Source organism: Aspergillus steynii (assembly GCF_002849105.1).
Source record: "Aspergillus steynii IBT 23096 chromosome Unknown P170scaffold_3, whole genome shotgun sequence".
Classification (NCBI taxonomy): Eukaryota; Fungi; Ascomycota; class Eurotiomycetes; order Eurotiales; family Aspergillaceae; genus Aspergillus; species Aspergillus steynii.
Window position 1 is genome coordinate 97,542 of NW_020194400.1, and position 15,768 is coordinate 113,309.

The window sequence follows — 15,768 nt, forward strand, 5'->3', positions numbered from 1 at the left end:
GAACAACACAGTCCTGATGCTTATTCAGGTCAATTGAGCGTCAAGCATAGAGAAGACACTATCCCAAGTGTCTGCAGTGTTCGCGTGATCGGGATCAATGAAGCTTTCCCACAGCCCCTCGATCTCAGCGTCTTGTGCCGCAGAACCCAATATGGTATCTGGGGTCTCATCCACAAATCCTAATTTCGATATCGAAGAGCCAGGAAGAATCTCTGGACCAGCCACTGCCTGTGAAGACACTTCCGGCAAAATTTCAACTTGATACTTTCGCAGGATGGTTCTGAATGACGCCAAGAACCGCGAAGCCAAACGGGAGGTCTTGGACGCCTCTTGTAAATCATGGCAAGCACTCGCAACTTCCTGTCGCCGCTCACTATGATCCTGTTGGTCTTTGTTCATGCAAAAGTCCATAACGAGAACCGCCGTGGCTAGGTAAAAAGTATGCAGAAAGACGGCTAGACGACTTATTATTGAGCCAGCGTCGTGATTGTCTAGATTTCGCTTCATGTCAATAATCGCCCGAGCGGACTGCAAACAAGCATTTCGTGAGTACTCGTAACGTCTATCAAGCGAGGTCCGGGTGAAGAATGGCTGATTTAGTTTGAAACGACGGGAATGTGCCGTGCTACAGATAATGTAGCGTTGGAATACAAACTGAGGATATTTCCGGTCAATATCTCGACTTTGCTTGCGGCTTGCTTCATCAAGGCGCAGGAAAAACGGCAGGTCATGAAGAAAATGTTGGAATTGCTGATCTAACGTGATAATGGTATCGTAACTGATGTCGATCCAGCTCGAAAATGCAGACGGTAATGTGTCAACCGTGACACGGCAAAGATTCGCAAGTTGAAGCCTAAATATTGAATACGACATAGCAGTGGGTTGGAGCATGGGTACACTGTATCCGGGTTCTTGACGGTCAAGGTCTTCGTCGTCCATGTTTCGTGGGTAGTTTACACGCATTTGATTGGGGTTAATCAAGTAAGTGCCTTCCTGGGGACCTCCAGAAAGAGCAAGAAGCCTGGCGTTGTCAGCATCGCAGCAGAGCCAAAAGTCACCTCTTTTCGCTCCCGAATTAACCTACCTGTCAGTAGCGATCAAATGAAACCACACGCGCCTTTTTATTTCCATTTTCGTAAAGCTCTCCTTTGAGAGGCTCGGTTTCGCAGGGGTGGCATCAAGGCGATGTAAAGAAAGCTCTCGGGCAATAGTGACGGCGTTGCTACTGAGAGTGCGAAACCTTACTGTGAGCCCCTCAAAGTTGAAAACAACAAAGGAAAGAATTATCATGGCCTGAACATCTTCGATGGAGCCTTGTGAGCTTCTTTGCGAATGATCAAGAACATCCAGAGTAGCTTTGCTCCACACGAAAGCACATGAAAAGGCATTTCTCTCACTACCAAAGGTTGAGGCCGATCTTGGATGCGAGCTTAAAAAGACAGCTGTACTGGAAAAGATGCTGAGAAGCAATGCGACATGGCTCGGTTCAAGAACGACACCCAAGCCAATTTGCCTATAAACGTCGTCCATAAGTATCTGCACGGAGGGCAGATGAACAATGTGGTGCAAGTATACCACGTGCTCCGTATATTGAGCGAAGAGCGATGCCGCCTCGGTTTTCGACGGCAATCAGATGCTCACTGGCCGCCAGTTACTGGCTGGGGAGTTTCCCAGACCAGAATCTCCAGAAACAGCTTGTTGTATTGTGGAAACACGGAAGGATAGTCCATTCGAGAGATCGGATATCTTCAGACAAGTCAGTTACTTGGGATTCATGCATGGGATTCGATGTGCTGGGAATATACACACCACCGACTGCCCAACTCCTTCTAGCCATTTGAAATCCCCTTCGCCTTCAGAGACATGTGATGATAATGCTGGTGACCGAGAGGTCATATCGATTGGGGATGGGATGCCCCCCGAATGTGATTGGAGGATGAGTTCTTCCAACCGCTGTATTCTAGTCAGGAGCTCTGCATTACTAGGGCCCGAGGACTGAGTCGATTGTGGCTGAGCCGGTGACGACGGCGTCAGAGGACCGCGGTATGCTCTTTGGCACGTAACACCGCGAGCAACACAGTTGGAACATGGTTGGTCCCGGCTACACTTCAGCTTCATCGAACGACAAAGCTGACACGACACGGGAAACTGCCTCGGTCGCCGCCGTTGCATTGTCATTGGTCATGAATGTCAAAGGAGCTGACGTCTCGATAGGTTGGATAGCTTATTGGCATTCAAGCAAGCAGTGAACAATGAAACTGGGATGATTGTGGAACGAAGAAAGAGGAGAAGCGGAGCGCAGACAAAGAAACAGCCCGCAGGATGCTGGCCTGAGGCAGCGTGCAACACACTAGCCCCTTTGGGGAAGGTGCATATCCAGAATGGGTTAGACCACAATGCCTTATCGATAAGGCTACCGATAAGCCATCGGATGGAGGAGTCGAGGGCAGTATACTCCTTGCAATCGCTCGTCTGAAGCCCGAGTCGACTGTATTGGAGACCTATGCAGAAAGTAAGCATCGGAGCTCTCCTTTTCCAAGTGCCAAGTTGCTGCTGTGGCACTGGTATGACTATATGGCCCTCCTCGGACTTCCGAAGAGCCCCGTGGAGTCTCCGTGGAGGCTGACAACTAGGCAATTGAAGGTCATATATAGAACCAGCAGCTAGTACGGATAATGGAGGTGTAGGGGTCAGGGAGGGGGGGTTGGCAGGTGCTTGTCTTCTCTCTATAGTTCACGGAGAATCATTGTGAATTGTTTTATCATCAGTTGCCACGTTCCCTTTTCACCGTCACACTGATTATATACAATCTTCTGGTCAACACCTGTTCTGCACCATGTGCTTCCAAAACGCATTCGGTGTTTTCCAAGAACCCCACGGACAGAACATTCTTCAGAAGCATTCAGAACTTGACATTGCTTGGATCGGGTCATTGTTGACCTGTACGTTGTTTTTCTCTGCCACTCTGGCTGGCATATTTGCTGATCGTCTTGGTCCTACCGTAAAACCCTTTCTCTTGACCCCTTGCTATTTTGTGTATCATGAAACGGATTGACAAGGGTTCTACTTGCAGATTCCGCTTGCAATCGGCAGTATAGGAACGCTAATTGCTATCTTCATGACTTCCCTCTGTGATCTTCTATATCAGTTCCTGCTGACCCAAGGCTTGCTCTTGGGTATCAGCAACGCATTTCTCCTGTGCCCTGCCATGGCCATCGTGTCCCACCTGTTTGATAGACATCAAAGCGTTGCAAGTGGTATCATGATATCCGGGTCGTCAATTAGAGGCATGTTTGGCCAATTGTGTTAGATCAACTCCTGCACAAGGACGGCGTGAGCTTCAGATGGTCCTTCCGGGTCATCAGCTTCATCATTGTACCCCTGTACGCCATAATGTTACTGACTATCCCGTCATCCTTAAAAAAAGACTTGCGCTCCAAGAGTCCGAAAAAGAGACAGAAAACACTTCCACGGAAAGAAACAACAAAAGCAAAGATAGCGCTGCTCTTGTGAGAAATCCTGCATTTGTTCTTCTATGTGGTAGCCTTTCTCTAGCTACCTTTGGTCTTTTCAGCCCATTATTCTTTCTCTCCACCTATGCTGTTTCGCAAGGCCTTTCATCTAGGCTGGCATTTTACATTGTTTCAATACTCAACAGGGGATCCTTAGTTGGCAGAGTATCCATGGGCATTTTCGCGGATCGTTATGGTAATTTCAATCTTTGCTTCCTTATAGGTGCTCTTTCAGGTTATTACGATGTGCTGGACAAAGGCGACAAGTCTTTGGGGAATTGTTGTTTACTCGTTGGCACACGGTTTTACTTCTGGCGTGAGTAGATTCCCGCCTTCATTCTGTTCATGTTAGATGATCGCTGAACATTCCTAGGCAATATTCAGCTTACAAACTCCCTGTGCCGTTCAGCTCGCAAGTCCAAAATCAAAGGGCGCTTTAATTGGAATTATTCTTATTGCCCCTGCGATTCCGTAAGTTAGTGCTCTACTCACGACGCCACAGCTCTAACAATTACCAGAGGCCTAATAGACACACCCATCAGCGGACAGCTTATTAAACAAAGCTATCTTGCACTATCGATGTTTTCCGGCGCTATGCTGCTTGCCGGATCAATGCTTGTCTTATATATCAGACTGCGCCAAAGCCGGAAGCTTTTCGTAAAGGTTTAACTTATAGGGCAACTGACAATGCCCTGGACCTTTACGTCGAGTTCTAGTAAACGGAAAGGGGCCAGTGCAAACCCAGGCGGCTGGTGTGACTTGGCTGCTCTATGCAAAGTGGGTGGGAAATTGGAGAGACTTGAATAGATAACTGTAAGATTGGGATATTTTTGAGACTAGACTGCATTGATTGACGCAATTGGCCATATAATTTGGTGGATCTTGCCAACCAGTACCCATTGACCACCCGAGACCTCTAAATGGTCAATTCCCCGTATTCTCTAGTTAGCCAATTGCCTCAGATCTTCTAGATTGACACCATCAACGCCGACTGGCGCCAAGCCCCGAAAAGTGACTCACGCCAAACACGCGGAACACGCCGAAGGCCTGAACGATGACCCGCAAATGTCTGCAGATCAGTGGCCTCGACGCGATGGTTATAAACAAGATGACATCCCACGGAGCCTTCGAAATATCGAACTCTTTTGTCATGATCCAAGATTTACCAAAAATGTCACTCCCAAAAGAACCAACAACATGGAACAAAGATGAATACTTCATATCCACCGATAAAAGCCTCATCTCCCTGTCTGCTCTGAATTCAGCGTTCGATTCAGATATGTTATATTGGTCGAAGCCATATCCGGAAGATATCCTGCAGGAAATCATCAACCACTCGTTCTGCTTTGGACTCTATGAAGCACCAGACACGACTGAGCCCCCAGAGACAAATTCGAGCTCAAATAGCGACCTCAAAACCCCTAGGCAAATTGGATTTGCTCGCCTCGTGACGGACTACATTACTTTCGCATATCTGACCGACCTCTATGTCTTACCCGAGTATCAAGGGAAGGGATTCGGGGGGTGGTTAATCGACTGCGTCGACGAACTTGTGAAGCCATTGCCACATTTGAGATGGATTATGCTGCGCACTTCATCAGTCAGAAGTCAAGAGTCATACAAACAGAGAATGAGCATGGAAGTGCTAGACTCGCCCGATGCTAGTCAAGATGCGGTGACTATGGGGAGACGGGGTCGCGCGAATCTGGCTTGAGAGATTTGTAGATAGGGATGTCATTGAAAACCATTTCTCTTCAATTGCCATGTTCCATTACTATCCTACCAACAGCTTGGTGTTATGTAATGATTTAAGCTGTTCATATCTAGAAAAATATCCGGTGGCAGTCAACTGAGACCAATTATCGTCGTTACTTCAAGAACCTCAACCTGACAACTGTTCCTTATCATCCCACTCGTACACGCTTCATATGTTCTCCGTTTTCAACGCCTTGAGGACATATAATCTCAGTTACAGATCACCTCGATCTCACCCCACCTCAATACAAGGTATATTCACTAATACATGGGAGCAGCTGGTAACCTCACCTGACATTCACTTTTACCATCACATCACCTCAATCTCACAACCCCTTGAATTTGGAATCATCCCTGCATGTAAGCCTGAAAATTTGTCCATGTTGGAGCTTCTCCTTCCTCCCATCACTTTCCTAGTTTCCTGTCTGCTTCCATACTCCATTTAGCATCTACAGGCCATTATTTACTGCAACTAAAGCCTCACTACCCTCTTATTAGAAGCCATCCCGACAACGTCCACCAATATGGGAGACATGAAGCCCATCCAGGCGCCATTGGCCGATCCAGCACTGCTCGACAAAATCGATCAATTATTCGCCTGCAGTGTCGGAGAGTACATCAATCTCCCACAGCTCGTTGTGGTCGGGGATCAATCCAGTGGCAAAAGCTCGGTTCTCGAAGGTCTCACCAAATTGCCGTTTCCCCGGGATAGCGGTCTCTGCACCAGATTCGCGACACAGATCATCTTTCGTCGATCGAAAGTGCAAAAAGGTCGCAGAATTACGGCATCAATTATCCCAGGCCCGAACGCTTCACCAGAGCAGGCCGAGAAGCTACGGGAATTCATGATCACTCAGGATGGGAATATGCCGCCTGAGGAGTTTTCCCGCAACATGAAGGCTGTGAGGAAGTCCGAGATATGACAGAAAGAAAAATGCTAATTTGGACGTTAGGTACACAGGCTGATGGGCCTCTCGCCCTCTGACAATCCCACCCGCTCAACCTTCTCAAACGATATCTTTCGCTTGGAAATATGTGGACCGTCAGAAGACCACCTGACCGTCATTGATGTTCCAGGAATCTTCATGAACACAACTCCGGGTAAGACCACTCGCAAAGATATGGAGATGGTCAAAGACATGGTACATGGCTATATGAAGAACCCCCGATCCATCATGCTCACCGTCGTGCCGGCGAACGTCGATATCGCAACACAGCAGATCATTGAGATGGCACGTCAAGTTGATCCAGACGGAGATCGAACACTGGGCGTTCTCACAAAGCCGGACTTGGTGGACAGCGGAGCCGAGCAGAAAGTCATTGATCTCGTCAATGGACAAGACATGATTCTCAAACATGGTTGGATTATGGTGCGCAATTTGAGTCAGCGTGAGCTATTGGACGGCAATGCCGATCGAGATACCCAAGAGAAGGAATGGGGTTCTAAAGAGCCATGGGACAAAATACCCCGTGATCGATTCGGCATCGCATCGCTGACAGCGAGATTGAGAGAAGCTGTCACCGATAATGCCCGTCGGGCCTTCCCTCTGGTAAGAGTCCCCCAAGCAGCAGATCACTGAGCCTAAACTAACAGATATCTATAGGTTCGTGCAGAGATTCTGAATAAACTTAGAAAGTCCAAAGATGACCTGCATCGAATGGGCGGAGAGAGAGAGACTTCGGAACAGCAGGCAAACTACCTACTCAACATCATATCAAGATTCCAAGAGATTGCTAATCAAGCCCTAAACGCCCACTACGGTGCTGACGAGGTGTTCGATAATTACCCGGAGCTCCGCCTTGCCACGCTTGCCACAACTCGGAACACGAACTTTGCCGAAGAATTAGTACGATGGGGGCATGAATATCGATTCAAGGAAGAGACTAAAGAGGCCTTGGACGAGGGATGTGTCGAAGTCCAAGGGGAGCCTATCCAGTCACAACATTCAGTTGAGACAAGAAAGACGTCCAATGTCCCGGCTTTGACGACCATGGTCCCGGAGTCTCCTTTGGAAGAAGCGCCCTCCAACAGTGACATCCACCAATGGCTCAACCAGGTGTATAATGCATCCCGAGGATTTGAGATTGGCACCTTCAACGCGAGGCTTCTATCAACCATAATGAAGAAGCAGTCTCAGAAATGGAACAACTTTGCTCGAGGATACGTTGGCGACATAATTGTATATGTTGACCAATTCATACGAAAGGCCCTTGAGCTCGCTTGCAACGATAAAAGAGTTTTTGAGCAGCTAATAGCAATCTCATTCAACTGTCTGGTGGACAAATACCAGTCTGCATTAGATCATGTCGAATTTCTGCTCGAAGTGGAGCGCGATGGAATATTGATGACAATGAATCAATATTTTAACGAATCTCTTCAAAAAAGGTATGATCTGTTAATCTTCCGTCTGAATCGCCGTCAATCTCCTACATTGAGCCTAACTTTTATTAGTCGAGAGGACCAAATCCAAGCTCTTCTGAAGCCCAAGACATTTCGTCTCAATGGCTATGAAGAGGTTGTCAGAGTGAGCGACGTCCAACTTCGCCACAGCTCTAGCAACACAGAACAAACCATCAGGGATATGCACGACATTCTCCAGGCGTACTACAACGTGGCAGTCAGACGATTCATTGATAATGTATGCATGCAGGGGGGTAATCATTTCTTACTGAACGGACCCGACTCGCCTCTCAAATTTCTGTCTTCCTCCTTTGTCTCCAGTCTTTCACCGGAAAAGCTGAAGGAAATCGCCGGAGAGGCGCCGACGACCCAGCGAAAGAGGATTGGGTTGAAGAAGATGATCAAAGATCTTGAGGCTGGGAAGCGAATTCTGCTTTAGTGCGAACGACCGAAACGATGATAGCCTATTTCTACTTTGGACTGTGTCACCAAGTATGATGGCTCGTGAATATCGAAATGGTTGCATTTTTTTATGAAGGATCCCAGTTACAGCAGATGAGAGATCGCGAAGCGTTTCCAGCTTGCAATATTGCTAACCTTTCTGATATTTCTATCCTTTCGTTAGCTTTGTTGTTCTCCTTCCCCCCCTCTTGGCTTTACTCTGGGCCTTGCGTATTATTACATCTTACTTGAATCGCATTCTTACTCTTTTGAATATCATTTAGTCTGTTCTTGGATAATTGCTGACATTTTCAATGTTTTTCTCAGAAAGTCTGTTCTTCCTATATCCATATTTCCTTCTAGCATCATTTTTGCTTCGTAATTCAGATTCCCCACCAATTCCAAGTCCATTCAACACCTTTCCCAATATCCCATAACTGCAATGAAGTAACCAACAAAATGCTCTCGAGTGTAAAACAGTTACAGCAGCTTACAAGGTTTCGCTTTCCAGAACCACCAGATATGATACCCACCGTGACCATGGCAGAATATGGAGAACAAGATTGAATGAGCGATATGAATTGCAAGTCTTCATTCGCCAACCTTAATGTTGTGAAACCTTAAAGGGTATATACCTGCCGATTTCCTGTTTATACAAAAGCAACACGCGGCATTTCGTCATAACATATTTCACCTGAAAGGGTTAATTCACCCTGTACTCATTCAAGAATAACTAAACCTATCTACTTTCAATGGAGCTTAGCCACCCGGTGAAATGTTACAAGACAGTGGAACAACCGCCCCCTCTCCATGGAGTCCATTTCATAACAATGCCAGGTGACCGAGGAGTCGCGATAATACAGTAAAACAGCAAAGATGAGTCTTATCAGGACGCTCTTTTCATACATCTCCCAGAAACCAGTCTCTTTTACTGATATTAAATCCACTCCCGTCCTTGAGTCCGAGCCCCAGTCTCCACGTGGAACTGCCATCAAGAAAATCAAATCCTTCGCTGCAAGCCTAGAATGCGACTTTCAGCATTTCCCCATTTCTGACGACCCAGAGCTGATCGAGGCCACAAAGAAAGCCTGCCGTCAACATATCTCTTCAGAAGACCACTTTCAACAACTCATTACCAAAGTACCCGGCGGCCTCATAGTCGCTACGCAATGTTACTCCATCCAGCCTTTCGAAGTCCGACTCTTCATCAGTGTTTATACCACCATCTTCCTTTATCTTTACGACGCCGACCCTAAATACATCACGCCCAAACTAGACCAATTTGACGTCCGGTTCGGCAAAGGCGAGCCACAGCTCGACCCCTGCTTAGAATACCTAGTCCATCTACTCACCATCGAAGTGCCAAAGCTCTGGGGCCCGTTCGCATCTTCCTGCATCATCAAAAGCACACTGGATATGCTGACCGGGTGTATGCTCGAGAACCGTTTCCAATCTGGATATGAGCGTCTTGCCCAGAAATTCCCGAGATTTGTCCGTCGAAAGTCCGGAAACTCAGAGGCCTACATTTTCTTTAATTTCCCGGAGGCCATGTTCCCGGAGGCGATTAATCTCGGTCTATACGTGCACTCGATCCCCGGACCTGTCGATGTAACCGACTTCGTCAATGACATTTTTTCGTATTACAAGGAGAGGGTTCTTGGGAACGAGAATAATACCTACATCGTCAGTGAGGCAAGGAGGCAGAAATGTCCGTCAATTGAGGTGCTCGAACAAACCTGCCAGAGAACTTGTGCGATGCACAAGCATCTAAAGCAGAAGCTTGCGATCGCCGATGAGCGTGTCTTACGGAAATATTGCTCGTATGTGGATGGGATGGTTACTTATCACATCACGAACCCTCGTTATCGACTAGAGGAAATCGGTCTCGCTGTCAAGGATGGGAGACTTATTTCATAAGGTTGGCAGTCTCTGATTAGGCTCACATCTCGGTAACTCTAAGCAAGCCAGCCGTTTACAGAGGAACTGGATAATGTTTAAGCTTACTCTGGTAAGTCAACTCTATTGCTATTCCCTATTCAAGTCACCGAGCATAGCCTATCCTCTGCAACAAATCTTTCGGTCAAGAAAAAGAAAGAATAAGAGGTCTGTTCCTTAGCAGAGAGAGCAAACTTTAGCTGAACGCTCTGAATACTGCTTCTGGTATCTGACCTCGGTATCGTTAGTTGTCACAAGCAAATTCAATATCAATCAATGCACCTGCCAAGAGGCCAGGAATAAATTAATTATCATCCCACCTCGTAATGACTTTCCCCTTCGATCAATGTCCCCTGAAGAAAAAGAGCCGGGATCCACCTCCGCGCAGAAAGCGGGATAGCTCATCTAGCGCAGTCTGGGGAAATTGCAAATCCACCATTGGCAGGGAAAGTAACATAAAGCAAAGCCCGAAGCCACCAATCACTCAACTACCGAGTGAGTAATATCACATTTCTCCGGAAGCGTCAAGTGAGAGATGAATGGCGTATCTTGGAGGAAAACTCTCCACCGGAGTTCCGTCGCATGATGGATCAATGCGCGCCTTAAAAGCCCCGGAACTTCTGAGAAGACGATCAACGGGGTCATCCAGTTTCAAGCATTCAGGATGAGGATCTTGACGATCATTCTTGCTCTCTTCACCTTTCCATTGGCAGTGTACGCTGCCTTTGGGTACACGGATAATGGTTCCGAATATGTCATCGGTAGGCATCGGTCCTGGCTACCAATCAACCGATCTTACTGATGTGATTCAGACTCTGGGGCATCCCTAGTCATCAAAGTCAGCAAGGCAAACGGTGACATAACCTCCATCGCTTACAAAGGTGTCGAGTACCAGGGTTACCAGGGAAAGAACACGTGAGTATCGTGCCCTAATTCCAGGAGCATTTCTCACCTTCGCAGCCATGTTGAATCGGGCCTTGGTGCTTCAACCGTGACAATCCAGCAGTTCTCTTCACCTGCATATATCATAAAGGTCGCTGTTACTTACGGAACCCTCAAGCACTACCTCTTTGTTCGGTATGGCAACAACAACGTCTATATCTTCACCAACAAGGCAGACTCCAGCGTCTCGGCATCCCGGTACATTGTGCGCCTGAAGCCAAATGTGTTTCCTCATTCCTCTACCGACTCAGGTCCGTGTATTTCCTTTTGACATGATGATGCATCTAATGGAGATCTCGTCAGACTTCTACGACGACGGCAGCACAACCATCGAAGCATCCGACATCACCAAGAACTCAGCCGGATACACCAAGAGCAAGCACTACCAGGGAAGCAACTACGGACGGTAAGCCATCTTCCCAAAAGCACGCTCGATATCAGCTGACAAAGACAGGGTAATGGACTGTACGATTCCCTCCTCCTCGCCGCAACACCATCCAACTAATCCACCCAGTCGATTACGTGGGCAAAACAACCGGCAGCGTTGGCGTTTGGCTCATTCGCTCGAACCACGAGAAGGCGTCCGGCGGTCCGTTCTTCCGCTCCTTGGTTCGAGGATGTACCACTATCGCGGAGGATCTGTATGAGATCTACTTCTATTCTATGGGCCATACGGATGCCGAGCGATATGGACTGCAGGGACCTACGGTATGTTTCCAGTGGTTGCTCACCGAATGAGCTGACAGGAGCAGGTTCTTTCATTTACCGACGGCGGGACGCCGAACACAGCTCTCTTTGCTCGCAATGCCGACTGGAGCTGGTTCGATACGCTAGGGGTAGGATATCCCACCTCCCCTCATTCCATGACAGAACTAACTCCTATAGCTCGACGGCTGGACCACCTGGGGAAACCGTGGCTGGATATCCGGAGTCGGTGCGTAAGACCCTATCCAATCAACCCATAAACCGCTAACAGCCACAGGCATCGCCAACATGAAAAGCGGATTCACCTACGTCGTCGGGCTATCCAACACCGCCGCACAGTACTGGGGCACGGCCTCCTCCTCCGGCGGCGCATGGTCCATCAAAAACGTCCTACCCGGAACCTACACCCTAACGGTCTACAAAGGAGAGCTGGAAGTACACACCCGCAGCGTCACTGTATCCACCGGCTCCGGTACCGCCGTCAACACCATGACACCCACCGACCCGTCCGACACGACTGCTCTCTGGCGCATCGGCGACTGGGACGGCACGCCCTCGGGCTACCTGAACTTCGACAAAACCCCAATGCTACCCACATACATGCACCCATCCGACGTGCGGATCTCGACCTGGGACTCGGGCAACTTCATCGTGGGGACATCCGCCACGAACTCGTTCCCCGGGTACATGTGGAAAGACGTGAACAACGGACACGTGGTGTACTTCAGGCTGTCTGCGGCACAGTACGCGAGCGCGCATACGATCCGGATCGGGATCACAGAGGCGTTTATTGGCGGACGGCCGCAGATTAGCGTGAACGGGTGGACATCTGCGGCTCCGAGCCCGAGCACGCAGGGCTCGACGAGGAGTTTGACCGTGGGCACGTATCGTGGGAATAATGTTATGTTTACATATGAGGTGCCGGCGAGCGCGTGGCTGCAGAGTACGTCGGAGTGGCAGGTGTTGACGATTAATGTGATTAGTGGAAGTAGTGGGTCGGGATATTTGAGTCCGGGGATTAGTATTGATTGCGTGGATATGATTTAGGTTGAGGCCTTGTTGCCGAGGTTATATCAAACAAATAGGCATAGTTTGGTTGTGAGCACTAAATCTCTGGAACGACATGTTATAATACTCAGGTTGGCACGCGAGTTCTAAGAAAACGAGCTACCTTGAATAGGAATCTCGTTACTATACCCAGTTATCATCTAGCCTTTTAAATGCTGTAAGCTGAAAATCTATCTTCGTTATATGGCTTTGCCATCTCCACTCTACATTCAAACCACATCAAAGGTTGGCAGATCAAGACCGCTACAACTTCTCTCTATGCTCGAGCGCATCATCCTCATGCATAACCTTCTCCACCTTCTCACTAGGCTCCTCTCCTATCAGCGCCAACAAGCCGATGTCATGTTCAATCCGCCGCTTCAAAGCCTCGTCCTCCATGGCCGTGCTCCCCGATCCGAACAATTCGTCCATCTCCTCGAGAGTACGGCCTTTCGTCTCGGGAACGAGGAACCACACGTATAGCACACCAACAGTGGTAACACAACCGAAGAAGATGAAGGTGCCGTAGCTGGATGCCTGGATGAATGGAGACGTGGATAAGCCGACGGCAAAGTTGTTCAGCTATAACTGGTTAGTATGCTGCAGTGCAATATTGAGAGGAATTCCCTACCCAGTTACTACTACCACCAATACTAACTCCCTTGGCTCGCATGCTCAGTGGAAAGACTTCCGAGGTCACGATCCACGCGACGGGGCCTAAAATTGGCTGGGTTAGTTAAGTTCCCGAATACAGTATGTGCAAGCCTACCCCATGAATAGGCAAAGTTGATGATAAAAATCCACACAAACACAACGGCCACCCAGCCTGCGGCCTTGTGGTTGTCAAAGTCGCCTTGGTACGAGCCGATGATGCCGGCGACGATAAAATGGCACACGGCCATTCCGATGCCACCAGCGATTAGGATCTTCTTCCGACCGATGTTATCGACCCAGAGGACGGCGGGGATGGTGAAAACAAATTCAAAGATACCGGCGATTCCAGTTGCCAATAAAGAAGTGGTGTTGGCTCCGAGCTGGAGCTCCTCGAAGATCTGGGGACTAGAAATATTCAGTGAGAGTTTTGAAGAGCAATAGCCACCCATTACTTACGCATAGTAGTTGATCCTATAGACTCGTTAGTTAAGTAAGGTCAGATAGTTGGTGGGTCACTCACGCATTAATCCCGTTCCACTGCTGGAACACCATGACCAAACACTAATTCCATGAGCCAACGTCTCTTAGGCAAAAGCATGTTTCGGCTTACCGCGACAGATGTCCGTTTGAAAAGCGACTTATCTGTGACCAAAGAGGCATAGTCGTTGACGCCGATCATAAACCGACTCTTGAACGAGCCATCCTGATACTGGGGATACTTCTTGGTAGCCGTCTCCACTTCAAACATCCGAAGAGCCTTGATCTCCAAGAACTCGATGCGCACCGAGATATCGTCGACCGAAGCATCGCGCAAACGGGCTAATGTGCTCAGACACTCTTCTTCCCGCCCTTGGTTCATCAGATGCCGAGGCGACTGGGGCATGAACATCATCATTCCGACAGCAAGAACAAGAGCGGGGAGGATTTGGATACAGACAGGGATCTCCCATGCCGCAATCGATTGGCTCTCGCCAGTGCCCCCGATGTAGTTTGTTCCATAACCGATCTACAAATTGATAAGAATGCCGATAGGAGTAGGAGGATGATAAGGCCTTGCTCACCCAAAAGCTGGTCATGATACCAAAGGTAATTGCCAGCTGCTGGACCGCTACCAAGGATCCACGAATTTCTGGAGGAGCCTGCAATCGTCAGTCCTCTGGCTGCAGTTAGGTGCAGTATGCATCCACCTACCAGTTCTGCATTGTATAGTGGCACGATCATACTCAGGTTACCGACACCCAAACCCGTCACAAACCGACCGGCATAGACGAAGTCGGGATTAACCGTACAAGCTTGAACAATAACACCGACACAGAAGATAACTACCGCGATAACGACAGTGACGCGTCGGCCTACCGCGTCGGCCAGATATCCATTGATCAAAGTACCCAGCCATGCACCGAGCTCGAGAATAGCGGTGAGCATGCCTTGAGCGGTCGAGGGCTTCTCGGCATATCCTTGGGTCTATGGTTGTGAGCGGTCAATCCCGAAAGCAGAAAGGCGTTGGCATATTTACCGCATTGATGAACGATCGCATGGTGAGAATCTGGGCGAACATTCCCTGGTTGTCTGACTGTGTGAGTGGCAGCAACGTAAAGATGACTGGCAAACTTACATCCATAGACCAATCCACCGAGCGACGCAAAAAGAGCAATTCCGAATGTCTTTTTGCTGCCCAGAAGTCCGCGCCATCCGACTTTACCGCCAGCAAGCTCTGCTCGCTTGGCCGAGAGGCCCTGACTGGCAGCTCCGCCAGCCATGATAAGATGAGGATCAGGAAAAAGCTAGTCGAGAAATAGAAGAACAACAATGGGTACTATCGAAAGGTGAAAGAGGAAAGGTAGAGATTACGCGGAGGAACGCGACAAGAAATACTAAATCCTGGGGGCCGACCCCTGCTGCTAGCTGGTAAGAATGGCTCGTCATCTTATGAACAGGCCGCCCACATTGTACGACATGCCATGAATCGGCCCTCGAGCGATGCTATTTCCAGTAATGATCGGAGGGGGCATTTATCCAGGATTCATCCGAGCCCGTGGATTCCCCGGGTATTTGACCCCGTGGGGCCAGTCGGGAGGCCCGGGGATGGTGACGGATGGCATGGCAGACCGGCTCCCTCGACGGTGGGCAGGGGATTCATCCGGCCGTTAATAAGCTTCGTGGCTGGCGTCTTGAGTGACTTAAGGCGTCTTGGCTGGGGTTCGAATCGGATCAGGATGGACAGAGCTGATAGAGAAGCGGACGAGTCAGTCCAGGATGGAAAAAGAAGGCAGAATTGTATGCCATGAGGTCAAGTAGCAGGCAGGGCAGGAAATCTGGGGACGAGAAAGTGAGGGGAAACGAAAGGTGGAGAGAAAAGAGTGGAGCGAAGATGAC

General features: G+C 48.8%; 7 protein-coding genes across 7 annotated transcripts; 5 read left to right on the forward strand and 2 right to left on the reverse strand.

Moving 5' to 3' along the window:
• Positions 1-24: 24 nt before the first annotated feature.
• On the reverse strand, positions 25-2,172 carry P170DRAFT_445337 (Zn(II)2Cys6 transcription factor; the record flags this gene model as incomplete). Its single annotated transcript, XM_024850696.1, has 4 exons — positions 25-1,021; positions 1,085-1,611; positions 1,642-1,746; positions 1,810-2,172. The coding sequence occupies 4 exons, from the start codon at positions 2,170-2,172 to the stop codon at positions 25-27; spliced, it is 1,992 nt and encodes a 663-aa protein (XP_024705199.1).
• Positions 2,173-2,836: 664 nt separating this feature from the next.
• On the forward strand, positions 2,837-4,181 carry P170DRAFT_445338 (MFS general substrate transporter; the record flags this gene model as incomplete). Its single annotated transcript, XM_024850697.1, has 5 exons — positions 2,837-3,001; positions 3,074-3,291; positions 3,428-3,758; positions 3,886-3,983; positions 4,031-4,181. The coding sequence occupies 5 exons, from the start codon at positions 2,837-2,839 to the stop codon at positions 4,179-4,181; spliced, it is 963 nt and encodes a 320-aa protein (XP_024705200.1).
• Positions 4,182-4,591: 410 nt separating this feature from the next.
• On the forward strand, positions 4,592-5,377 carry P170DRAFT_435210 (uncharacterized protein). The gene has a single exon (XM_024848887.1). It carries the CDS (start codon positions 4,621-4,623, stop codon positions 5,224-5,226), a length of 606 nt encoding a protein of 201 aa, XP_024705201.1. The 5' UTR covers positions 4,592-4,620; the 3' UTR covers positions 5,227-5,377.
• A 423-nt stretch (positions 5,378-5,800) lies between these two features.
• Positions 5,801-8,107, forward strand: P170DRAFT_404539 (dynamin family protein; the record flags this gene model as incomplete). The annotated part of the gene is made up of 4 exons (XM_024846535.1): positions 5,801-6,169; positions 6,221-6,817; positions 6,872-7,653; positions 7,720-8,107. The coding sequence occupies 4 exons, from the start codon at positions 5,801-5,803 to the stop codon at positions 8,105-8,107; spliced, it is 2,136 nt and encodes a 711-aa protein (XP_024705202.1).
• Positions 8,108-9,426: 1,319 nt separating this feature from the next.
• On the forward strand, positions 9,427-9,990 carry P170DRAFT_323946 (terpenoid synthase; the record flags this gene model as incomplete). The annotated part of the gene is made up of 1 exon (XM_024843331.1): positions 9,427-9,990. A coding segment is annotated over one exon (564 nt), but the record flags the coding sequence as incomplete, so codon positions are not given.
• Positions 9,991-10,708: 718 nt separating this feature from the next.
• P170DRAFT_491422 (uncharacterized protein) lies at positions 10,709-12,738 on the forward strand (the record flags this gene model as incomplete). Its single annotated transcript, XM_024854020.1, has 9 exons — positions 10,709-10,805; positions 10,857-10,959; positions 11,005-11,237; positions 11,290-11,392; positions 11,441-11,451; positions 11,501-11,694; positions 11,739-11,822; positions 11,872-11,920; positions 11,969-12,738. The coding sequence occupies 9 exons, from the start codon at positions 10,709-10,711 to the stop codon at positions 12,736-12,738; spliced, it is 1,644 nt and encodes a 547-aa protein (XP_024705204.1).
• Positions 12,739-13,002: 264 nt separating this feature from the next.
• On the reverse strand, positions 13,003-15,152 carry P170DRAFT_473487 (putative MFS monosaccharide transporter; the record flags this gene model as incomplete). The annotated part of the gene is made up of 10 exons (XM_024853046.1): positions 13,003-13,320; positions 13,370-13,455; positions 13,508-13,797; positions 13,849-13,863; positions 13,913-13,953; positions 14,003-14,398; positions 14,454-14,531; positions 14,584-14,856; positions 14,909-14,961; positions 15,008-15,152. 10 exons carry the CDS (start codon positions 15,150-15,152, stop codon positions 13,003-13,005), a joined length of 1,695 nt encoding a protein of 564 aa, XP_024705205.1.
• Between the last annotated feature and the right edge of the window lie 616 nt (positions 15,153-15,768).